Here is a 26,669-nt window from a genome sequence, read left to right as displayed (position 1 = left end):
TTATATATATTACCTTAGTATTAATTACAACAACCCCACATGATAGTATAGTATTATTATCACCTAGTGGTGATACTTATGCCTGAGGCCAGATTTGAAAAAGCCACTTGCTTCCTCTCACACTTAAGCACTATGATCTTTTAGGTCTTAGTGAATTAATATAATTGAAATCAATTGGATTTTTCTTGCATAAACTTTCCCCCTACCCATTAATCTTAAGTACATAAAGATGCTATCCAGAGTAAACCCATTCAAATTAATGGATCTAACTTAATCATGTCCTTTAATTTCAATGGCTCTGCTCTGAGTAAACCTTAGCTGAATGGCACACTCTCATGAATCCTATCCCAGTCTCAGCTTTCTGATGAAGTATGGTTACTTTGAAAGCCTTTGCAGTGACAAGAGAAACTACGCATGCTAAAGCAAGATACAAAAACAAAGCCAGCTCAGAACAAAGCATGGCAACGATGCCTGAGAACAGCAAAGTTTAGGGTTTCCTGCTAGGTGACCGAGTGACTTTAGATAGCTTGACAGGAAGTTGCTGCTGCTTTGAGGTAGCATGTTAAACTTTCTCAGAAATGTGCTTGCCATGTGATGTTTTCACTGTTTGCAAATGCTGTGACTCACTTGCCACTATGAGGAAGAACTATTGACTTATGAAGGTGAAAGCATACTGTTGTGAGTTTAGGGGATTCCACTTTTGATTTAACCGGGCAAGGGCCACAATCCCCATATGTACAGGTCTTTAGTATAAGAAAGAAAGTTGCTCTGTGCCAGAGGGCAAATGAGTGGGGGGGCCCCTCCCTCAACTGGCTGGTTTAGTTGAACCAAAGAATGGTTCTTGTTGATGTTGCTTACTTAATGTTCTACTTTCTATAATAAATATTCTCTAAGCATTCTGCCTTTAGATAATAAATAAATATTCTCAGCAACCACGTCAGAAGCAAACGTGGAAGAGAGAGGGGGAAAGGACAGTGACAAACAATGCATCACAATGGCTTCCGATGTGCAAACTCATGCTTTATGCAACTATTCCCTAGCAGTTGAGGAAATGATTGATTGGGGTGTGGGGGGTACTTCCCAATATCTGGGGAGCACTGATGTGGAGTGTGGCTCATTATGGACTCATTATGGAGATGTTGTACTGGGGGAAAGAGAGAAAGGGCTGATAGGCTGGCCAATAAGAAAGCCCAGAGGCGGAGCCTAACTGTGTTTAAGGCTCAACACAGGGGGTTTGGCAGTTAGTTCGGTTGGTTTCTTGTGGGTGGGAGGCATAGGAGTCAGAGTGAGTTAGACACAGAGGGGAGACAGAGAGAGTGAATCGGATTAGTGTTTCAAAGTACAGTCATATCTCGGGTTACAGACACTTCTGGTTGTGTATTTTCGGGTTGTGCACCAGACCGAACCCGGAAGTACCGGAACAGGTTACTTCCAGGTTTCGGCGCTTGCGCAGAAGCACCAAATCACGACCCGCTTGTGTACAGACGCGGTGCTGTGGGTTGTGAACACTGCGGGTTGCGAACGTCCTCCCGCACGGATCATGTTCGCAACCCGAGCGTCCACTGTATTTAAAACTTGTTTGCGTTCACAATAAACTGGAATCTTTGTTAATACGTTACAACCTGACTGAGTCTGAATATATTACCGGGGAAACCTGGTTGGTGGCAGTGGAAGAGATAAGCCGTGGTGGTGCAGGGTCAATAGTCTGTGGAACGACCGGGGGTGGGGGGGCTCTGTGTGAACGCCACATGGAGTTTTGCTTCTGCCTGGGCTATCTGCCTGTAATAGTGATGATTCGTTGTTTAAGGCAGGACTAAGTCCAAATGCTTGCTCCCTTGCCCTTCTCTCATTTAGCTTGGATTAAGTGGTCATCTGGAATTAAAAATTCCTAGTTTTTTAAATGCTAAAGAAAATTCAGTAGGCATAGTTGCAATCTGGGAAGCTACTTACTTAAAATATTTCAGGGTGATCTAGCTGCCTTTCAAGGGTTACTCCCTAGAGGGTGCCATATGCTTACTAATTTCCTGCAGTTCCTCATTTGTCTGTTTGCTAACAGTAGTATTTTGAAGAAATTATGTCACTCTTTAACTGAGAGATATTGTGATTCTCTGTCTGTCTGATGCAAGAGGTTTTATTTTTCAAATGGATGCTGCTCCCCTTTCTAAATAACGGAGTGTCTATGCACAACAACAACAGCAACAACAGCAACAGCAACATATTCACCCTCATCAACAGCAACTATATCTGCCCACCATTTGTAGTAAGACAGTTCGAGGGATTCAGAATTATCATTATATTGATTTCTCTCTTGATCCATTTCTTTTGAACAATGTATTGTCGGTTGGTTCCTGTGCTGCGACACATTTTCACTTCAATACTGAAAAAGTTGTTCTTTCAGTTTGCACATTTTAAATTACTTTGTGTTTATCATACTCGAGTTTGCTTTTTTGTTGCAGAGAGTAAGCGGGGTGCCGCGGGAATCTGTAATTGGTCCTGTTCCAATTTATGTATTCATCACTGACTGCTAGATATTCCTAGTTAACTACCACTTCTGTTTGCTCATTCCATAAGTGTTCTGCTTCTTGAATAGTTCCTTTTGTCTCATCTGATCCAGCTTCTATTTTGTGTCACTTTATTGCACTAGATGGACCATTTCTCACAATGATAATGGTGGTTCTTATCCTTTCCCCCCGGGCTGTGAATGTGCTTTGAGTTTTCTTTCATTTGCATGTGTCTGTAACATAGCAGGAGTAGCTAGCTGCAACATATAGCAATGAATATCATATATTTTAAAAGTGCTCTCGAAGCACATTCAGAGTGCTACAGATCTCATTCTCAGAACTGCAAATCACCTGTCTTGGCCTCTAGTTCTTAGGAGTCCTCAACACATAAGAATACGTGAGAGCCAATGTGGTGCAGTGGTTGGGAGTGTATTGGTCTAGGACCTGGGAGACCAGGGTTCAAATACCCACTCAGCCATGAAGCTCACTGGGTGACCTGGGGTCAGTCCATACTTCTCAGCCTAACCTACTAGGCAAGGTTGATGTGAACACTAGATGAGGAGGGGGCAATGGTGAAATATAAATACGGTAAATAAATAAGATGCAATCGAGCAAATGTAAAAATGTTAGTTGTGGCATTGAGAACAATGAGATAGGATGAATGTATGAGTAACTGATTTGAATCAAGGTGATTTTAATAGGTGTTTTTCCTTGGTGATTTAATATAGCAATTTAGACGTATTGCTTTACAGATGAATGGAGCTCATACGACTTAAGCATAAAGACTTTGGCCATACTACCAACTGACTGATTGACTAATTATTTCAATTTATATCTTGCCTTTTATCACTTGTGTGATCCCTGCCTAAGTAATTTCAATCAAAAAAGCTATACTGAAAGATAAGATGTGCAATCTTACAAAAATAAATTCTGTCAACGGTCAGAAAGGATATGAACAGAATCTGTCCTAAAGCAAGAGAAGTTGAAGAGATCTGACTTTGAAACAAGACTGCGGGCCTTATTATATGGGCCTTTCCCATGGAATCAGCTAGAGAGGGTGACAGTTTTGGAAGGAAAAAAAGTTTGGTGGTTCAAGCCAAACAGTTGACCTGCTGTGCTGACGGGTTGTCTTCCTCTTCTCAGCCCAGAACACCTCTTCTGGCATGAAGGCGGTAGAGTTTGAGACTCTTAATTTCAGGGTTGTGGGTTTGAGCCCCACAACAGGTGAAAGGATTTCTGCATTGCAGGAGGTTGAACAAGATGATCCTCATGGTCCCTTCCAAAGCAACAGTTCTATGATTCTGTTTTCCCCAATCTTCTCTTTATCAGACTGAACATTCCCAACACCTTCAACTTTTTGACATATGACTTGCTTGCCACAGTGCTCATCATCATTTTGCATTCCTCTGCATCCCTTCCAGGTTGCCTCCTTCCTTCTTAAAGTGTGATGCCCCAGAACACAATAGTCCAAACGGCATGTGCCTAGATGGATCTGGGTGAAAGGATCATCCTACCTTTTGGGTGGTAACCTGGTTCGTTCCAGATGTTTTGGATTACTGTGGCCAGCATCCCTGAGCATTGGCCATGCTGGCCAGAGCTGAAAAGAATTGTAGTCCAATTTGGACTACCTGGATGACACCAGGTTGAAGAAGTCTTCAGTAGATTATTATCTGGGCCCTTCCAGATCTCCAAATCTAGTTTATCCATAACTGCCTGTATAAAGATAATTTTGTAAGATACCCAGTAAATAAATGGCTGGTTAACAGTAACTAAGTAGAGTTGCTGCTTTCCTTTTCTGCAACCCATTTGGCCTACAGTTGCCTTAGTTTGAAGCACAAAACTCCTCTGGCTTTTCGCCCACACATCAGGGTGACCAAGATGATAAAGGGTCAGGAAAGCAAACATTATGAGGAATGGTTGAGGGAGTTGGATATGTTTAGTCCAGATAAGAGGAGACTGAAGGGAGCTATGATAGTCATCTTCAAATACCTGAAGGGGTGCCTCATGGAAATTGAGCAAGTATGTTTTCTCCTGTTCCAAAGGGAACAGCCCGAACCAATGGCTTCAATTTACAAGAAATGAGATTCCAACTAAACTTAAGGAATAACTTTTTGATAGGAACAGCTGTTCAAACGGTGGAATGGACTCCTTCAGGAGGTGGTGGACTCGTCTTCCTTGGAGATTTTTAAGCAGAGGTTGGATGGCCATCTGTCGTGGATGCTATAGTTGAGATTCCTGCATTGCAGGAGGTTGGAGTATGGTGCTCAGGATCCATTCCAACTCTACAATTCTACAGTTCTATGAATTACAAAGAGTTTGTCTTGTTCCCTTGGGGTAGGCTTTGTTCTCTTTGTACTTCTTTATAGTGATTATAAGCCACAGCTGCTTCCTAGCCATATCTCGAGCAATTCTTCTCTGACTCCTTATTAAAGCATTTAAAGAGAATGGACCTGATCCAGGACTGTACAGTTCTGTGGGAATTTTCCTCCACTAGTTTTTTAAAGGGATTTGGAAAAGAATTGTCTGGCATCCAGTTGCATGGTGAAATTGGGCCTTGTTGCCATAGAAACCAAACTCCAAGCACTCCAGTATGATATGAGTAAAATAACAGCAGCAGCCTGTCATGCCAGGGACATTAATATTGCCCAAGGCCATGCCGCAGACACTAGAAGAGGAAACTACATACACCATAATGGAAGTTAGTCAAACCCAGACTGGTGCTATTAAGACCAGCAATGATAACTATTTTAGTCTCTTATCTCCCAAAAGGGTCAGCTTCATCCTAATGTGCAGAAGGAAAGTAATGAAAAGACAAGTGGGGTAGGCAAGAGGCAGTGAGGCATCCCATTTTGAAGCTGGAATGACAGCACTGTGTTGCTGCAAGTGTATTTGAAGAAATGAAACTGCTAAGCATAAAAAAGTATGCCTTGGACTTTTCTAACGTGTAACTTTCCTATGCACCAGATCATGATTCAAGAGAAGGAGTTTTCTAGTGAGATGACTTGGGGGGGGGGGAAGCAAAGCGTTTCCTGAAAGGATGCTAACAAAACTCAAGGCGGATAGATGCAAATGCTGTTTACTATGCCTGTGTGTCTCTCATATATGCATACATGACAGAGCGAGAGAGAATAGATCAAAGTACTGCAGTCAGTTCGCTCTTGATACAAGCAAAGAGAAGCATTTGGCAGTGGGCAGGAGGCCTTTTTTTAAAAAGCGAGCCATTTAATGGCCCTGGTAAATATTTTCATTTAAATGCTGCCATATTGTGACAGATTACTGGGCAATTAAATCCTAATCAACCCCTGTGTAAAATGGTTCCGGAGAACAGTGTTAGCAGCACCATTCTCTTTTTAAGCAATCCATTCTATGAAACAGCCGTTCCAAAGATTACATCAACAGGAATTACAGGCTTACTCAAGTCCCCATGAAAGTGAATGGCAAGGCTCCCACTGCCTACAAAAGCAGTAGGGCCATGTGTGTGTGCACACACATGTGTGTAGACAGAAACAATGTTTTAAAAGTGAAGACAGATGTGACTGCAGATGCAACAGATAGTAAGAAAATAAGCAGAGAAACGAGAATGCTGTTCCTTCTAAAAACATCTTCCTTGCAACACTCGCAGCTCTCTTCACTTGTGAGAAACAGGGCTTAGTGCCAACTTTCCCTGAAGTACTCTTACCTCACACAACTGTACCATTAAGATCTTGATATTTATCCAAACGGGGTCATGTGGTTTCTAAGCACCTCTTTTTAGCAGCTTTCTCAATTACTTCTCTGCCAGCAGTTAGAATACTAAGTTGTTAACTGCTCAAACCCTGCTTCTTTCTCTGCATTAATTATTAGCAATAAAACATTTACAAATGCTTCCCAGTTGGTTATCTTGCTTTTTTCCTTTTTCTTTTGAGGGGTGGGGGTGGCTGCGGGGGTGGGTGGGTGGGGGGAGAGATAATCTGTGCTTAATTCCTTGGAAGTGAGCCCTCCTAGAAACATTTGCCACACACAAGCTGCCTCTGCCAGTATAAAAAAATGCCACAGTCTGCAGAAGTGTTTGTGTGGGATCACTCACAAAAAAACTAGTCTTGAAAAGCATTTCATAGCTAAACAGTGGTGTTTTTCATGAAGCCATTGATGTTTAGGCATGAGCTGTGCAACCCATTTATTGTTATTATGTTGCATTCCCCCCCGCCCATCATGTCTTAATACTTTGACGTGTTAATTTCGTATGAGAAAATGAAACACTTTCATCCAAAGGTACCAGCCTATGTGCCTCAATGGAGCAGAAGCTGGATTTTATTTTTCATCCTTAATAAAGCAATACAACAAAGTATTTCATTTTTAGTCATCACTGTTTAATCCTCCTTATGGTTGTCATTGCTGATTTTCCTCTGTGTGATTGTTAACAGGCATTTAAATGAGTCTTGCCAGATTTTTTTTTTTATTAAACAGCTGGTTTATACTTTTCAGCTCTCTGAATCTGGGATCAGGAGGAGGAGGAGGAGGATTATTGCTAAAGGAAAAAAAATTGTTCTGTGTTTTCAGAAACAGTTACTGCAAAAAAATAAAAAAGGACCTTAATACTCTCTCTGTGTGTGTGTCTCTCTGTGTGTGTTATGTTGTTTCAGTGGATCAAATCTTTCCTATATCTGCATCCAAGCTATTTGGTTGTGATCAGATGATTGCAGCTCAAGGAAATGATTGGAGCGAGCTGGCTGGCTGCAGCTGCACTGTAGGCTGTTTTCAGGGACAAGGAGCTACTGTTTTTCAAACATAGCATAAACATAGAAGTTATTTTGTAGGCTTCAGGATGCAGCTATGGGCTGTGCTGCCAGCATTGTTCTGCTTCAAGCCTTTCGTTCAGTGGTACAGAGGAACTGTGCACATATTTGTAGAAGACGGCAAGAGGAATTGTCACATGAAATCCTGCCTCTGGATAGTGATGATGAAATGAGCAGACCCAGAACTCTCATCATAATGGTACAGTATACTCTTTGCATACAGTGACAGCTGAGAGGGGTTTTTAGGACAATTGTTTTGTGATTTCTTGACTTGCAATAGAGAGTGGGGGAGAAGAGGAGAAAAGAGCATTTGCTAACATGCTTGAAACTCTGTGAAACCCTCTAATTGAAATTCTGCCTGTTACCTAACAGAGTGCAATTTCCACTTCTCTGCAGCTGAAACTAGGAAAGGTCTGTATGCAATAGAGAAAAGGGCATTTTGCTATCTGACAGGATTTCTTTCTGCATTTTGTTCTAGTTGCTGCAAACAGCGTCATTTTATTTTGACTATAATTTGTTTTGAATTCTATAGTGTTTCTGTCATCTTCCTTCAAAACTTCTGCCTCAGTGGTATAGACACAGCCATATTATAGAGCAAAGTGATTTCCTAGCACCTTCCCACAGTTCCTCACAACCAATTGTTGCAAATGATTCCTTTTAGTCTTTAAGGTGTTTTTTTTTTGTTAATTATTTTTTACAGAAGCTAGAGATTTCTTTTCCCTGCCAGTAGGCTTTTCTGCATTAAGAGTGACTTATTAGATTATGAATGAATACAAGAGATCTCTTCATATTTATTTTGCTTTGGTTGAAAAGAATCCTGGTGACTTGGGCTCAGAGATGTACCTCCAATTTAAGCTAGGTATGTTGGTTGTGCTAGAATTGGCTTTTTCAAGCAGAAGATTTAAGAGCAAGAGCACAGTGAAATGAGACCACTCTCCTGCTCCCCTTTCCATTCCCCAAAACACTTCAACTGAATTTCTTATTATTTCTGATTAGGGTATAAAACAAGAATGGTCTTGATTGTTTAGTTCTCAGCATTTTATTTCCAGTTACCATGACCACAGCACAGTGTTTTCAGATGCAGTAGTACATTGCAAAGTCTCAAGGCAGGTATGATGTTGCCTCATGTTAATATTGCTCAGTTCTACATGTTATGCACATCTTTCCCCACAGGGTAAAGTATCGGTGAATATCATTTAGGTTCCTGCAGCACACTGTACCTGAGTAGATAGTCCAGAATGCTGCTCCATAGCAAAGAGCCTCTTAATTATTCATAGACATTCAGATATATGGAATGTAAAAGGGGACAAGTGTTTTTTTAGTCTGATACTCATACCTTATGTCTACATGGTTCATATTGGATATCAGCACATTCTATCCCTGCAGAATACATGTTCAGCTTTCACTTGTGTTCTGCCTGTCTAGACAGCGGACAAGTGGTACAAGTGTGGACTGTGCAGTCTCTGTGGCTAACTCCCTGTTTTAACAAAGGATATTCCAGGTATCCTCTGAGTATCACCCAGATACTACTATTAGCGCCATTGTTAGCACAATAGCCTTAGGAAGGATTTCTCTTTATGGACCACAGTGGCCTGTCTTTGCAAGTTTCAAAATTTCAGGTTCTTTTAATGAACATTTCTGTTTGTAATTGATTTATTATAGATATGTTTATACCAGGATGGTTTAACTAACGTGAATTAATTCCCAGGAATTGCATTAGGGTGAAAATAAACAATACAAATCCAGATTATCACAGTGAACACAAGAACTAAAAGTCAGCAAGAGCTTAGAAGGCAGATTAAAACAATCAGTAGGACTAAAATTATGTGCAAAAGGTTTGGGAAAATTTTAATGCATTATCATGGCACCAGAAGGGGGGAAAGATGGAATTCTCTGGGAAGAGCATTCCCTGATTGGGATGCCATGGTTGAGAAGGCCTGCTGAGAAAGGCAATTTCACTAACACCTAGCACTGAGGAATTGTTTAGCCAAAATTTGGCCTCCATTCAGGGCTTATCTTCTTTCTTAATGACATGTATCACAGGTGAGCTTCCCGAGCAGAAATTCTAAAACACATGAACAGCCTACATATTGCTTTCATATACTTACATGGAAAGCATTTTACAATGCAAGTGTTTGGCCAGAAAATAGATACTATTACTGATTTCGGGGTGCAATGGCAGCCATAACTGCTAGAGTTAGTGAATGTTAGAACTGAATAAATTGTAGAATTTAGATAATATTTGAATATCGAAGGGAAGATGCCAGGGCCTCAACTGAGATAGAAGTTGTTAGGAATGACAAAAGGTGCTGGAAGCAAGTCAATGGAAACCATCAACTAGGCATGACGTTGCCAAGGTCATGGTGGCAGGCTGTGCAGCAAGAAAAAGGTGCTGTCTTGCACTAGGTTTGGTTAGCACAACCCTGGGTGAGCATTTGGAACCCCTGGAATCTCATGTAGCCATTCAGCAGAGATTGGGGTGGCATACGTAACAATGTTTTGAAACAAGTATTTGGCTGAGCATACATTGAGGTTGGTGGAGTAGCCCCCTATTTGGGTAAGCCTTCCCTGGAGAGCTGTGAAATTCAACCACAGAGCTACTTACTTGTGACAAAATGTGGTCTTTTTTTGAATGCTCAAAGGCACATGAGGAGTTCCCACCCAATGTATGCACAAGTTGTCTGTTTTCATTGACATCAGCTGAAAACTTATTATTAATGTGGAAGATATGAATGTATAATAGAACACTTTCCCATAGAATTACTTCGTTGCTTAAAATAAAAAATAGAAATGCAAAACCATTTAAAACCAGTGAAAGGTATGTGACGCAATAGTTGCCAACATCTCCCCACCTGGAAGCTTTTATGTTTTTAAAGCAGCTAGATGAATTACATATATTAATCTCTCCCTATTACTGTAGCTGCATGGGAGGGGGTTATGGGGGGCACTTAATATTGTTGGGATACTGCCAGGGAGATGGAACTACATCCTAACAAATATATGTTGATGACAGGAGTGAGCCAGCAGTAAATCACACTGAGCAAGTTGGAGTTAACTCTTTATTAGCAAAAACAGGACCTGCATAAGAGTAAGTCTTGCCCCCATGAAGCGGTTGCTGAGACAGGGTCCTTGCCTCCCCACAGGGTTTCCCCCAAGCAATCTGAGACTATGCCTGCATGAAGTTAACTTCCCCACCCTTCACATGCCTCTTCTGGTTCTTGCAGACCGGGGGGGGGAGTTTGTCACAGCAGGAGGGGGAGACACCCATGCCTTTTCACCAGCCAGACTCATCTCTGCCTCTTGCCCTCCCTCTCCTTCTTCAGCTTCTGCCTCTGATTCTGGACTCCCTCCTGCCACAGACTATCCCATCTCACTAAGACCTGTTACCTCTTTAGCTTCCAACACCTCCTCCTCCCAGTCTTCTTCCTCTTCTCCCTCTGACCACTCATTGTCCCATCACCACTCTCTGGACTCTGAGCCTTCTTCCCTCGGGGGTTTCCCAGTTGGTTCCTCCCACCATTCCTCTTTGTCCAAACTAGTCTATGGCAGTTGATCATGCAACTGTTTAAAGTCACAGGAGCCTTGCAAAAAATAAAAATGAGGCATTGATTTCTATAGGATTTGTATAGTACCCTTTGTGTAATTACATAGCCTCATATCAGTACAGTACTTCAGTGAATAGCCTTTCCCTGTTTTTACAAACTCAGTCACTTCCTTCTTATTGAGTTCAGAGTCCATAAGAAGCAATCTAAAAAGAAGTTTGCTAAATTTCTGTTTCCTGTAGAACAGAGAAATTTACAAAAGAACCTGAAGTATTTGTTCTTTCTAGAAGATGAGGTAGTAAACAGGATTTGTGCCTTGTTCAGCAAATACACCCAAATATCGTGAAACTGAGTGGGCTGTGAATTTGGACAGCCATTTGAGACTGTCATTAGAGGCTACTTGTGTGACTTGGTTGTGTGTTGTGTTTCAGTTCCTTCATTAGATTCTTTGAGAATAAGATCAGTTGTTGCATGGATGGAATTATCAAGCAGACATCTAAATAGCTGTACCTGATTAAACTTTAAATGGTTGAACCACGGTAAGGCTTACTATTATTTGTTAGAGGGCTTCATCCAAAGACCTCAAAGTTGCTACATTTAGTCAGACATTGTATGCCATATCATCTGAGAGAGACAGTGATTCTCCAATTTGGTTGCTTTCTAGCGTACTCAGAAGTTTTGATGCATAATAATATTTATTAATTATTAAAGTTGATGTATTTATTGATTTTTTTTATAATGCATCCATCAATGAGATGCTCCAGGTGGATGTACCTAAAACACTAGTACAGCAACACTATGTACATCCTAGAACAATTTCTAATCAATGAGTAGCCACTCAGATGCCAGCTCCAAATACTGCTTTGTGTTCTCTCCAATATTTTCTAATCACAAATAAACATATGACTTTGTGCAGGAGACTTAGCATTAGGTCAGAGTGATTGTTTGTAGTTGGGTCAGCTGAAAAGATACTAGGCTTCCTGCTTTTCAGCACTGGAAGATGAAGGGATGCTCTAACCTGTGTGGTTCTTTTCTCCCCACAAAAGTCAATTGTCTTATAACAGGAAACAATATTTCCACTGGGAAAGGTCTGCAGCAATCTATGTTACCTTGTCTAAAGTGAATAGTTGCCTAGGTACTTGAAGCCATTGTACACCTCAGTCTTCTGTCTTGCTCTAAAGAATGTGCAACCTAATGGAGGCACTTAGGAGGATTACAGGAGTGTTACTGGTAGTTCATAGGAGGTAGTAGGAAGTCATGAGTTAGACCAGGTGTAGGCAGTTTGGTGCCCTCCAGACATGATTGGACTAGTGCCAGCCAGTATAGCCAATTGTTAGAGAAGATGGGAGTTGAGAGCTAAAAAATATCAAGGCATCATGTTGGGTATCCCTGAGTTAGACTGAAGGTTCCTATGTCAGAAAATGTTACGCGAAGCAATCACAGGCTGAGCCTTGTACAGCCATATACTGCCAGGCTTCTGTTTAGACAACATAGTGATATAAAAGAAATAGATAGACTCTCTCTGTATCTAAGAATTAACGACTACAGCCAAAGCTTTTTTATTTTATTTTAAAAAGTCAAGCATTATATGATTTTTATGAAATAAATATTTTTAGTATAATCAAAAGTATCCACTCAGCTATAGCATCATGGAATTATCTCATTCAGATTGACTGAAATTACCCATGTGACTATTCAAGGGCTAGAAATAAGCAGGTATGGAAGGCACACGTGTGTATGCAAAGCTGAAGAAGCAACACCCAAGGAAACAATTGCATTGAACAGGACTGGGGAAAGGTGAATATTTTTTGGGGGGTGGGGAAAATAAGTTACTGGTTGGGATGAGACATTTCGATGAGAGCAGAAATTGCCAGTTTTGGAGTAAAAACCCAAAAGTGGTCGGTATCCAATGAAGCCCTAGAATAAACATAGAAAGACAGTGTTAGGCTAGCTTTGAATTTAAGGACTCACCTGGTTAATGCAGGTTGGTAGAGAAGGAACAGATTAACCTCTCTCTCCTCCAATAGCCCACTTGGGCTGTCTACACATTATCACTTACTCTGGCTCCAGCATGTCTATGTTTCCACATGAGGCAAGGAGAGCAGTGTTTCTCCTCTTCTGTTGCCAGCATGGAAAGAAAACCTATTAGCCTCAGTGAAGCCTACTCCCAGCTTTTTCTTTTTTGCAGGCTAGTAACTTTTTTGTTGTCTTTGCAAAAATAGAAGTCGAGAGAAGAGAAATAGGAAAGCCAGAACAAAATGAAGATTGTGCTTTACTTAGTTTACTGTCAGATTGAGCTTAAATAAAAACGAGAAAGAGGGGGGGAGAGAGATAGAATCCACAAATGTGGCTTTGCTCCCAATTTAAGCCAGTTATAAACAGTTAAAGCTATAGTTGGTGTCACATAGTTTTAGGTAGATGCAGAGAGGCTAATTTTACTTTTAATCTATTCTCAGCTAAGAAGCTGCACCAGACATGTTTGTTTTTCAGCTGCAACCCATTTGCTTGGCGTGTCAAGTAAGCTGGACTTGTTCTTGAGTGTATATTTGTCTTTGGTTGCAGCTCAGTGCAGTTAATCTGGATAGGTGTAAACATACTTAGAAGCTGTCTCCAGGACTCTGGCTAGTAGCAAAAGTCTGTAAACTCAGTGTTGGAAGCAAACAGGCACTTCTTCAAGAGAGGCGCTGATTGAGGAACAGACCCATAAAGCAGAGAGACGAGATGAGGAAGTCAGCCAAGCAAAAGAAAATGCCAGAAATGAAGAGCTTCGTGGGGAAACTGGAGGGGGGATAAAGCAGAAAGATCAAGAGGCAGAGGCAGTCTAAGAGTTCAGGGAAGGAGAAGCCAAATGTAAAATGCCCTAATTAAATTGGCACACTGCTATTGAAAAGATAGTTTATTATAATCTGCTTTCTAACCACTGTCTCTCATTGGTCTATCTTAATACCTCAATTTCTAATTTCCTTATTATGATGATTAGCCTGAAATTTCTTTTCTGCAGTCCTCATCCTGCTAGAAAATCCTTCGATGTTGCGCATTTAACTACCATTTTACCTTACTTCGGGGATTAACATTTAACGGAACCTGAATGGAGAGTGATTAAGCTGTTTCTGGCACAGGCTCCAGAGCAGATCTTCCCATCAAGCAATCAGCACTCGCTGTGCTTTCTTATGGGGTGCACGTCCTTCTGTGAGTGTGGAGTAAGCTCCACTGATATCATCAGCATCACACTTTGGAGCCTGAATTCTTGGAGCTGGACTCAGCTTCGTGGAGCCTGGCAGATTTAGTCTCTGGAATTGTGCCTTTCAGCTTGCAACTCCATAACTCCACCAAATGGCTTTTAGGCCTGTGGAAATTCTGTGTCCACCAAGGCACATCCTCCAGCAGGAGGCAGAGGAAAATATAGAGGGCGGGATCCACATTGAGCTGGTCAAGTTTTATCCTCTGTGAAATCAATGGTGCAAGTGAGTCATGGCTAACACTGAACTCCCATTAATTTCAATGTGACTAAAACATGACAGGCAGAACAATCTTCATGCCCTGCCCAGCAGCAGTGGGGCTGAATGCAGCAGTGAAGCCACTTCTGCATCCACAGCTCCACTGCTTGTGATGACCAGGGCTGAAAGGGTTGTGGGAAGGTGACATGTGGCATTTACCTCCTAGGTAGGTCATAAGGTAAAGTAAAGGTAAAGGTACCCCTGCCTGTACGGGCCAGTCGTGTCCGACTCTAGGGTTGTGCACTCATCTCACTTAAGAGGCCGGGGGCCAGCGCTGTCCGAAGACACTTCCGGGTCACATGGCCAGCGTGACAAGCTGCATCTGGCGAGCCAGCGCAGCACATGGAAACGCCGTTTACCTTCCCGCTAGTAAGCGGTCCCTATTTATCTACTTGCACCCGGGGGTGCTTTCGAACTGCTAGGTTGGCAGGCGCTGGGACCGAGCAATGGGAGCGCACCCCGCCACGGGGATTCGAACCGCCGACCATGCGATCGGCAAGCCCTAGGCGCTGAGGTTTTACCCACAGTGCCACCCGCGTCCCTGGTGGGTCATAAGAAAAGTGTTAAATGTGTGTGAAGATGATTGGCCAGTGGGAACCCAAGGGGAGGAGTTAGAGTGAGAGCTGGTGTTGTGTGGAAGTTAGTTGAGAGTTGGGAGTTGGAGAAGGAAGAGGGGGGATAAGTCTGTGGGTTGGTCGAGTTGTTTGGTGAGAGAGTGAGAGGAACTGTTAGGTGGAGTCAGATAGATAGTTGGGATAATTAGTTTGAAGTTGTTAGGAAGTTGAAGTTGCTTATAAAAATAAACTTGATTATTTGTTAATGTTAACAACTGTCTGGACTCCGTGTGTACCCGAGAGACATGGGTTGGTGGCAGCAAAGAAAGCAAACACAGTGGTGGCACAGGGTCAATAGATCGTCAAACGTCTGGCGACCTTGTGTGATCGCCACAGGACAGCAATGCCATTTTGCTATACCACCACTCAGGTTAGTGCAGCAAAGAGGCCTGGATCAGGCCCACTGCTGTGGCATAATGCAAACAGGGCTGGCTCAGGATCAGCTGCCCTCTCCCTACCCTCAAAAACACCCCAGTTCAAAGGTTACCACTAAGTACCACTAACTAACTCAACCCACCACTGTTTAAGTAGGCACATTGAGGCCCTCTGCACTGACAGAAGCAGGCAGGGCTGGGTAGAGGAACGCTTTTGCCTCATTCAAACCCACTCCAGCCCAATGGATAAGGGATTTGGATTGTGGCCCTATGCAGTGGCCTCAAAATGCATCAGGCTATTGGCAATATTTGAAGGGCTACTGGTTCCCCATTTGATGTACCTGTAGTTCAATATCATCTACTCTAGTTGGCATTTATAAAACAGGAACAAATGGCACAATGCTCTAGTTTGATCCATGATGGCGATTTTGAGGTTTGCAAGCTGTCACTGATAAATATCCTGGTATGCATATACCTTTCAGGATGGAGGAGTAGTTGAGGCTTGGAAATGTGTGTCAGTTCTAGGTAGCTCATGGGCCAATTCTAGGTTGTTCATGTGTTGCAGTATCAGGAATAAATTGTTTCATTTCTCTTTATAGCTTCAAGAGATTCTGGACAGAAACAGCAAATGGGTGGGAAATGGCCTTGATCACTTGTCTTTCATATTGTCCGGGTCTCCTCAAGTTCAGAATTAGCCAGATACTGCATGGATCCCCAATAAAAGACCCATTTTTTATTCCTTCAGTACAGATCGCTGTTAGTCGTAAGATTGCCAAGTAGCAAGAAGAAGATAAAAAACTGGCCTGGCTTGCTCTTGGACCTTGAATAGCTATTTGATATAAAGAAATCATCCAATGAAGCTTTTTGTATCATGGAGATAAATAATAAATCCTGCTAATTGCTTCAGGTCAGACGGTTGTTTAAAGCATATTTAAATGGGCCAACTCAAAATTTGGCAGCCGTAAATGCTTAGGGAGGAAATATCCCTTTGAGTCCTGTCACTTATGAGAGCGAATAAGCTGACCTTCTCTGTTTATCTCTGCCTTTGCAATGGTTTTAAACATTTTTCCAAAATAGTTTATTGCTGCTTTTTTTTTTACTACTAGAATGTATTTTTAATCATGATCAACATGTGTTTTGCAGTAACTGTAATCACTCAGCGTGTAGAGATAGTATTTTCCTGAGCTAATTACCCTATGAAAAATAGCAGTTTTATAGCTGGATGATGAAGCCCCCAAGACAGCTTTATATTTAGAAACGATTTTACTTCTTTAAATTAGTGGTGTATTTCCTCTATCCACAGCCCTGATGAACACCATTTCTTCTATTTCACTACTGGTATTTGGAAACACAAAGGCGAATGGTCATTCAGTTAAACTGGGGAGTCTTTTGATCAGAATAATCAAAATTAGAAAGGGATTTGGATGCTATAAAGGCAGACGTTGAATGTGTTGCATATTTTCACAATATCCTTGGAAGCATATAGGCATGGGTTTGCATCCCTTTAAGACATGCGCTGAGAGCACGAAACTAAGCAAGAGGGGGAGGGGGAAACACAACTAACAAGGGTGCTTTTTCTGGGTTGCAAACAAAATGTGAATGTAAACAATGCCAAACACAATTCGGGCTTGCATTAGGAGAAGCATCATATCTAAAACAAAAGACATGATTGTTCAAAACTGTTCAGCAGCACTGGCTAAGGATAATCTGGTTTTTGACAGTTTATTGACAAAAGGGGAAGGAAAGTGACAATAAATTGTGTTTGCTTAACACTTGAGGAGGAAAATCTGAGAAGGTGAAGAAGTAACAGTTTTCAAATGTGTAAGTGTTACAACCTTGCATCAGTTAGCTTCCTAAAGTTTCCTTGCTACACTTTATAAGTAAAGATATACATTATTCAGCAACTCCCCACTTGTAAGTGCTGACAAAACCCAGTTACCATTTTGATATGTTTGTGACTAAGTATATGCAATTCAAAACTGCTTTGGACCATGACAGGAAAATGCTAGTGTGCAATTTTGTTTCTAAATACCATACTTTTCTGTGTATATTTTGGGGGACTAAAATTAAAGAAAATGAGGGGAGATGCCCAAAGTTGTTAGGGGGAATTGCACATGCGCCATCACCCCAGCAGTGCCGTTGCTGGGGGTTGGCAAAGTGGGCAGCCGCTCTCCCCACACCTCTGCGGGTGGGAAGCTCCCTAGTGGGCTGGCCCCCCAACCAGCTGGCTGGTGGCGCGCAGCTTCCCCTCCATGTAGCTGCGGGTAACACTCCCTAGAGCGCACACCTCCCACAGCTGCATGGGGTGGGGGAATTGCATGCCCCCAACCAGCTGGCTGGTGGCGTGCAGCTCCTCACCCCATTACTATCCATGTATAGGACGGCCCCAGTTTTTTTATATGATTTTTGAGTCAAAAAACCTCGACTAATACATAGAAAAATACAGTATTTGTCTACATCAGACTTTGGAAACCTTTCACCCTCCGCATGTTGTGTTTCCAATTCCCATTGGCTAGCTGGTACAGCCAATGGTCAGTGTTGATGGGAGCCGTTATCCAACAGGATGGAAGGCCATCCTGTTTTCCCCATCCCTGCTGCGAAATGTACTGCCTGAATGGGGTTTGGCTTGCTCAATCAATAAAACACCCAGTAAGGAAGAAAGCAATGAATGAGTTATTGGCAAGCCTACCTTTGTGCAAGCTACCAGGACTAGGCTGGTGTCAGGGATCAGCACTGCTGGGTAGCCAACAAGGCTCTCAGCCATGCAAGGAACTTCTGCTGGCCCCCCAAGCCTCCAGGTCCTGTTCCTCCTTGTGGCTATCGCCCTGTTTACCTACCCTCTCCAGGACTCAAACAGTAGGCAGACTGGATAGATGGCACAGCATCCCTCTGGCTAGTTGTGTAGACTGGGCCCAGCAGAAGCGTGCAAGCAAGGGGGCTGAAGTAACAGTGGCAAGGAAGAGCTGGGCACATTCAAAAAAGGCCCATGCTGAGAGCTTCCTGCCTGAAGATCCCCCAATCCCAAAGCTGGCACTGCTCGAACTTCCCTTAATAGGCAGCAAGTTACAGAAAATGAATACTATGTATTGTGGAGAGTGACTCAACACAGGCCTGTCATTTTCAACAGCACCTGCATGTTCCTTGTAACATGTAGAACTGCCCTCTATAGACACAACATGTGCTTACATCAGCCTTCCTTGAACCAAAGTCAATTCTGGATTGTTCAGACTTATTGTCTGTGCCATGCGGTCATCAGGAATCATAACCGCCTCAACAGATATGGAATTTCCATAGTTGTTTACAGATAAACAAAATTAGAATAACTGTGGAAATTTTTTTCCATTTGCACTGGAGTCAGCATATACAAAGGAGTCATTTTCTGATGTAAATCTAATCAGATTTGCTGGCTCTTTTGCTTTTTTTCCCACAAAAGCAACTGAAGTGTATATGTATGAACAAAACTGAACTAATCAGTAATGTTTAGAAACAAACAATGAAACGAGTATGGTATGCATTTGGCTTTGCTGTAATGTTGCCATAAGAAAAAAAGAAGCAGATAGCATCTTGGTCTGAGATCACAGAGGCAGATCCCTAGTCATTCATGAAGTTGGCTGGGTGACCTTGGTATAATCACTGCTTCTCTGGATGTAAAGTACCTCACAGAACTTATTTATTTTTTGTTTTTAGGCTTCCCTGGTTTTAAGTAGGGGTGCAGGTGGCGCTGTGGGTTAAACCACAGAGCCTAGGACTTGCTGATCAGAAGGTCAGTGGTTCAAATCCCCGCAACGGGGTGAGCTCTCATTGCTCGGTCCCGGCTCCTGCCAACCAGCAGTTCAAAAGCACATCAAAGTGCAAGTAGATAAACAGGTACCGCTCCGGCGGGAAGGTAAACGGCTGGACCTAATGGTCAGGGGTCCCTTTACCTTTACTAGTTTTAAGTTAAACTACCAGGTGCGAGTGATGGGATCACATGAAAATAAAAATCACCTGTTACAATAAATCAGAACAATAGAAGTCGGGGGGGGGCAGATTAGCTTAAAAATGCAGCAGGGTCAATAAGCCTAATCACCCAGATCACATTCCACCCTGAAAGGCTTGAGAAAATAAAAATTACTTTGCCTGATGTCAAAAAGAACTTTGCTTGGGAAGGGCATTCTATAAAACATGCATGCCTATCAGACTCCATTATTCATCAGTCCCAGCCACCATGGGCAATGGCCAAGGGTGATGGGTGTTGGAAGGCCAAAGATTCACCATCCAATCCTAAAAGAATTGCCATGGTGGAGAAAGCTTTTGGAGTTGTAAAGATAAACAGGAGACTTCTTGCTATAAGAAAAGCAAACCAGAGATAGAAAAATGGTGGCCCTACAGAAGTTGTTGGACTACCACTATACCCCCCATCATCCCTGACCAACAGCACTCCATTACAATAATGAAATAAATTATTCGGACAAACAGATTGCAAATTATTAATTCAACAATTCTCTGGAATACGCTATACTAAGTGAGCCTGAAAACTGTGTATTGAAGCAGAAGCTGGTGATTATATCTGCATTATCAAGTGTGAGAATAAATATGCGTTATTTATGGGGTAATCCTATGACAAGATCTTCTGGGATGGGCATTTTAGGAGGCAGCGGATCTCCAATTTAGCTAGCTGGTTCCTGGTTCAGCTGGGCTCAGCCTTTGTTAAGTCCCAGCCCCTGGCTCAGCCAATTTTATGCTGGCGTAATTTGCTCTTCCCAGCTCATTCAGGGCCCAGCTGGCTGAGCCAAAGCTCATTGTTTCATTTGAGCTGGTGTAAGTTCCTCAAAAGAGGAGTTCTGGAGGTGAGTGGAGAAGGGGGACCAGAAGGGGGAGGTTTAGGATGGATCTCAAAGGCCATTCAGCTCAGTCATGTGACCTGGCAAGCCAGTGCAGAAGACTATTTTAAAAGTTTGCTTTCTCTCTGCCAGGTTTAGACAGAGGAGCAGCAGCTGTTGCTGCTGAATGAGGTTTGGATCTGGTGTAACTTTACGTGGGCTTAATTTACACCAGCTTGTTTTATGCCAACTTCTTGTGCATAGGGTTGTTCCCAAAGAATACAGTCGTGTGAAAGCTAATTCAAGGATTCTTGTGTTCTGTACTTGAAACTTTGCACAGAACTCCAGATCATCCTACATGGAGGGGAAATATACAAAATTAAATTTTATTTCCTCACAGGCAATGCACCTTCAGCTATGTGACTCACTTATTTGGTGCTTGGAAGTAAGAGAAATGTATTTGTGAAGAATACAAAAATTGTCTCCTTATTCCACAGATCCTGCTTTGTGTCATTTAAGGGTCATCATAAGAAAATGTATTGGGGAGGATGTGAGTTGTGACAGAATAATTCATCCTTAACTACATAATACATTTTTGGAAGAACTGGGGCTACAGCCAGATTTTTTATCTTCCGTTCAGCATTCCAAATTCTGACCCTTCTGACATGCAGTATGATTCCAAACATGTTGACTTGGAAATAAGCCTTTACTGAGGTTCAGTGAAACTACCTAATAAGCATGCTTAGGGTGGCAGCTGAACTCTTTCAAAACTTTCAGCTCTGAGGAGGTCAAACGATTATTTTGATTCCAGATGTGATTGCTCGTGCAGATAATAATTCGCTTTCCCATGAGTAAGCGTGTTGGGAGTTCATGCTAGGGAAAAAAGAAGAAGAAATCTTGTATCTTCTCATAAAAATTAATCCACAGCCTTTTAGTGTTGAGGAAAATAGCATTTTTGAACAGTGCATATTCTGTATGCACTGAGGCCCTAGCCTGGTGCAACACACATGTAACTTTTCATGTGGCAATTTGTGCTTCACAAAGTAAATCTATGTATCTTTTCGTTTGACAATCGAACATGGATCACCCAGATTAATCCAGGGATGAGTCGATATGATCTCCCTGCACAGACACCCAACATTGGAAGGCTTCCTCATTGTTAACACAATACTGTCAAATAGTTGATGAAAGGCTACTGATGCAATTCTGAAAGCAATGTTCCATATGTGAGGGACACCAGTACAATCACCTATGATTTTACATGTCTCTGGAAAACTGGTCAAACTTTCTGTTTGTCCAGGAATGAAGTTGTAAATGTTATTTCAAAACTGGCTTCATGTTGCTTTTCTATAACTTTTTCCATGCAAGAAGACAAAGCCCTAATGACTTTGATCTGAGGTATCTCAAGGAACATACCTTCCATATGCCACCAGTCATAGTAAGGATGTGCACAGCTCCCCACTTTGCATCCCATTCAGGGCCTGATTTGGTGATTCATATTGACCCTAATCTGACCCAACTTGACCCTCAGTTCCAGACTGTGACCCAGAAAAACAAATCCTTAGGAATCCCATTAACTTGCATTGAGAAATCAAAATCACGATAAATGTATTAATATTTTTTACATAGGCTTATTTGTAAACATGGTAGCCTCTATAGAGGGGACTGCTAAATAGGGCCAAAATTCCAGGTAGGTTGGTAGCACAGCTTGAATAGCTAAGATAAGACCCAGGCAACAAACATTTTATTTTATTTACAGTAAAGGGAATTGGGGAAACTAACAGATATAAGGCTGAGTAGGTACTGGTATGCTAAGGACTAGAGGAGGAAACAAGAAAAGCTGAATATAAAACAACCAAATGCTGATCAACTCTTTGAAACTTCCCTTACAAGAAAAGCTAAGAAAAGAGTGAAGCAAGTAGAGGGAAAGCTCATAATTTTAAGGCTTCACCATCTCTCCCTGCAAGCACTGTCCTTGGGAAGATATTAAATGAGACTTTCTAGTTGAGAAGAAGTGGAAGCAAGACCGTTGTCTCAAGAAGCAAAGCCCACCTCTCCATCTCCCCACCCTGGCATTCTAGCCTTGGATTGGAAAGAGAGTTTGTCAATAAGCAAAGTCCAACTCCCCTCCTACCCCTCTCCCCACACCTTTTTCCTTGTATGGTGTATCTTTGACTTTTTGCTTCATTTTTAAAATATTTTTGAGACAATAGTCTGGCATTTTCTGAGTGTTTCTAAACTCAGTCTCCCTGGACCTCCAAAGTGACTTGGAGTGGGGCACTCTCGCCTCACCCTGTGGCCACCAAAATTGACCCAACCTGCACAATTCAGTTTGGGATACAGGCAGATCAATTGCACAGCCCTAAAACATACCATAGGAAGCCTTGCTTCAGGTGTCCTGTTTTTCCGTGGTGTGTCTGGAAGCTGTAAATAAGATGTGGGGTCTTCTCAGTGGTAGCACCTTGTTTGAAACTGCCTACTCAGATAGATCTGTCCTCTTTTTAACTTTAAAAGGTTTATGAAGACCTCCTTTTTAAGGAATGCTTTCAAATTTGAAGTATTTTATACACCTCCTTGGAGTTGAATGGCCAAAAAAGTTTTTTCATCTTATTTTAAAGTGCTTTTTATATACTTTGTTGTGTTGCAAGCCCCCTAGAGAGTCTTGATCAGCTGGTTCCATGATTTAAAAAAAGCAAATGAATAGTAGCTTACATAGGAAATTGTCAAGCGTAAGCATTAGATGGTGAATGTGTGTGATCCCCTGCTAAGAACTAGAGAAATATATCTGTCTGAGAAACCAATGTGACTTTGGGTAAAGGACTTGACCTCCTTCTGCTTCAGTTATTTCAGCTGGAAAATTGGGTATAAAGCAGAGTCTGCAGAAACCAGATGTTGTGTCTGAGCTGGGCTTTCCTGCCTAAATTAACTTTTTAAAAATCCTTTCTATAACTACTGCAGATATTTCTGGTACTCATTAGGCAGCCATTCAGAGTTATGTGTGTGGAAATCCAAATAAGCATGTCTGGAAATAGTAAACTGCAGTGAATCTGAATATTCCACAAATCCTTGAAAAGCAGCGGCAGTCAAGATTAAGCTGATTTGGGTTGCAAAGGAGAGCACGAACACAGCCACTTACTCTGCCATCCCCAAATGCATTATCATTTTGATGCCTTCTGTTCTCAGCACACCTGAGCTGGATCCAAATCAGCCCAGGTAGCAATACAGTCTTGATCATTACTCTGAGGTATATTATGCTGCCTTGAGGTCACAAGTCAAGGTCAAATTGCCTAACCAAAATGTCCAGTTCTTTTTTCCTTTTTAAAGGTTAATTAAAGGACTGTCTTTTCATTTGAGGTGTGTCTCACCCCAACTTTATATTGCCCCAGTGAGGTGTATTCCACTCCAACTTGAAATTCTTTTAGGTGCAAAGTGAAGAGGCTCATTATTTTTCTCAGGCTTTCAGAGGCTGATAGGTTAAGTCTTAACTAAATAAATATGAGCCTGCCCAAACTCTTAACAGCAACTCAGAGGCCCTGTTCTCTGTCCCCTCCACACTGAAAAAAATGACAGGTGGTGTGAAGGACGGGCCCTTTTCGGTGCTGGTGCCAAAATTATAGAAGATCCTGGGAAAGATCCAGCGGGCTCTGTCTCTTGTGGGTTTTGAAAACCTGCCTTTGGGGATAGGCTTTTGAGTCATACCATTTGCTCTGCCATCTTAAGTTCTTCAAGCTGCCCTAATTTTATTTTACACTATTTAGCTTTCATTGCTAGGATAGTTAAAAAAAACACACACGCTTCATTTTAAAAATTGTTAATGCATGATTTGTTGTACATCACTTTGTGCATAGCTAATAGAAAAGGGGTGTGTGTGTGTGTGAATGAATGAAATGACTGGTAAATTGATCTTCCACAAAGCTTCCCTCATTCAGCTCTACCCCCTGAGGATTGCATGTGGAATTTGTTAAAGGATATTGGGTGTTGTCATTTATTGGACTTGAATTTTAAAGGCTTATTTTCTCTCTGCCAGGCTTAGGCTGCCTCACCCAGCAGTAGCCCTGCTCCTGAATGGATTGTGGAAGAGGGGCAATTTACACCAGCTAAACTTAAGCCGGTTTAAGTTTCACCAGCTTCCTTTACTTAGGATTGTTCTGCCTAAAATCAGATCCATTGACTTTAATAGGTTTAACAGATTTTGCAAGGAGCACAACTGAGGTGTCACACACACACACACACACACACACACACACACACACACACACACAGCCACTGCCATGCTTTATTCTGCATGGTCTCCTCTTCCCCTAGGGCTAAAGTAACGAACCAGGAGCAAAGACTCCAATTAATGCACAAGGAAGCAGGGGTCTATGGAACATTTAAACGTCACAATTCTGATGATTTAGCAAGGAGGTCTTAGTGATCTTTGTACACAGAAGGGGGAGGAATGCTTTTCCTTTGGCAAGGCACCATAGCATCTGGACCATGTACAAAGGTAAAAAATAATAATCAAAAAAATGGTTGTGGTGGTGGGAGGAGGGGTAGCTGATAATATATTTGTGTCATCCAAGACAAATAAAGAGACTTGCATAACTGCAGCCAATGCACTTTATTTGCTAGTGTATGCTAGCTTCCTTCTGGCAGGCAATGGGGTTGGAGGCAGAAGTGGAGGGGTTTTTTTTGTACTTTTTGTGCATGGCTGTCTCCTGAAAGGATGCCATCAGCCTATGTTGAGAAAATCCTCTACAATTACAGCATGCAACTTCAGCTGTCTCTGTGAGCGTTGTTAGTTTTTCTATTTCTATATTTGTCGAGAGGCAGGGGGAAAACATGGGGTCATGAAGAGTCGGACATGACTAAACAACTAAACAACAACAAGGGGAAAAACATATTGTCACACACACCCCTTTCTCCACATGGTAAGAGACTCCAGGGGTGCCTGCACTTAACCAGGGTTTGGTTTCCTTGGAATGAAGGTCAATGGAGACTACGGGGAATTTAGGATATATGACATTATTTACACATTAGGTTGGATGGGCTCCTAGCAACTTGCCTCCCCATTAGGTTTCCAGGGAAGCCCAAAACTCAGCTTTGGGTCCAGCACGGGGCAGACATGGCTCTGTCTCTCCAGCTTCCATCATTCACCAAACCCACTCACATTCAGCAGACACGCCCTAGCCTGTCTCCACCCTAGGCTGATGAGACATCCGGCCAGATGCGGTGGGGACAGACTCACTCATTTGTCTCTGCGGCAACAGATCTCGCTCAGATGCAGATGATAGGCATAGGAACTGATTTGAATGGTTCAGCAAGTTTCCTCTTATAGATTCTAGCCTTCCATACACAGCTATAGAAGAGGCAATGAGATGGCAGGTCTTTTCCATCCACTCCAATGAAATACTAGCTACATTTGACTCCGATTCTTCACATCTTTCTGTTCCAGTGATATCCAGCTAAGTTATACACAGAGAAGCCCTGTTAAAATCAATAGCTGTAACTTACTTAGAAAGGTGTCTGTGTCATAGTCCCATTGCCAAGTAACACTGTGTAGAGGTTGGCGGAGTGTGGGGCCAAACAGACAGAATATAAAAGTATTTTGAGATACTATTGATAGAGTCAGCATACAAAGTAAAGTCCATTCCGAGGGTCAGGCAAAGAGCAATCCATGTAGACCAGGCTTCCTCAACCTCGGCCCTCCAGATGTTTTTGGCCTACAACCCCCCTGATCCCTAGCTAGCAGGACCAGCGGTCAGGGATGATGGGAATTGTAGTATCAAAACATCTGGAGGGCCAAGGTTGAGGAAGCCTGATGTAGACAATCCAGAGATAATGGAATCCAATGATCACAAAGCCAAGGGTCCAGGCGGATAACAGGAAGCTGCAAGGTAGGGCCAGGAACCACAGGCGTTGTTTTCAGCATCTGACTGCTGCTGAGAGCTCTGTTTAAGAAGGCTGAAGCCAGCTGGTTCTTATCAGCCTTCTCTCTCAGCTGGTGGAGTCATTCTGCCTTCCTCCACTTCAGACTGCTGTTCAGCAGGTGAAGCTGACTCCTGACCCTTGACAGTTTGTCCCAGTGATAGGCTGATCTTCCAGCAGAGATCTGGCAGGCATGAAACTCAAGATGGTAGCACTGCAGGTCAGACGCTGGTTCTAAGCTTCCTTTGTGTCACAAGAGGCATTTTCAGGTAGTTCTACCCTGTCATTCTCATCCTGAAGAATCGGTTTATGCAGTGAAGCCAGCCCTGTTCTACTAATTCCTATAACACTCCTACTGGGAACTTTAACAATGTGCCTGATGCCAGCCTGGTACCTACTTATCTATCCCAGGCAGTTTGCAGCCCTTGACCCTGAAAGCTTGACTCTCCAGTAGCAGAAATTACCCCTGTTGACTTAGAGAGCTGTTTTTAGTTAAAATAAGCAGGGCTAGATGGAGCACTTGTCATCTTCTGTTTGAGGCTGTTCCTTATAACCTAATTCACAGAATACCTTATGCTGAAATTCTCAGTATTTTTTTTTGGGGGGGGGAATAGTGCAGAAAAAAAGAGCATATGATAAAGAATGACTGTTAAG

The 26,669-nt window shown here is 42.4% G+C and overlaps 1 protein-coding gene across 13 annotated transcripts in view; it reads left to right on the top strand.

Moving 5' to 3' along the window:
- Window positions 1-26,669, top strand: part of DOCK10 (dedicator of cytokinesis 10) — a 179,114-nt gene that overhangs the window by 23,839 nt on the left and 128,606 nt on the right. For 8 of the 13 annotated variants that reach the window (XM_053390048.1, XM_053390063.1, XM_053390049.1 and 5 more), the window contains exon 1: window positions 7,173-7,475. The exons of 4 other annotated variants lie outside the window; for them this stretch is intronic. In XM_053390048.1, the coding sequence (XP_053246023.1) occupies window positions 7,314-7,475 (162 nt within the window). In that variant the 5' untranslated portion in view covers window positions 7,173-7,313. Of the gene's footprint in view, window positions 1-7,172; window positions 7,476-26,669 lie in introns of those variants that run through there. One more of the 13 variants, XM_053390054.1, reaches the window with a different exon arrangement.

Source organism: Podarcis raffonei, chromosome 5 (assembly GCF_027172205.1).
Source record: "Podarcis raffonei isolate rPodRaf1 chromosome 5, rPodRaf1.pri, whole genome shotgun sequence".
Taxonomy (NCBI): Eukaryota; Metazoa; Chordata; class Lepidosauria; order Squamata; family Lacertidae; genus Podarcis; species Podarcis raffonei.
Note: the sequence above shows the minus strand (reverse complement) of the source record. Positions and strands in the feature narration are given on the sequence as shown.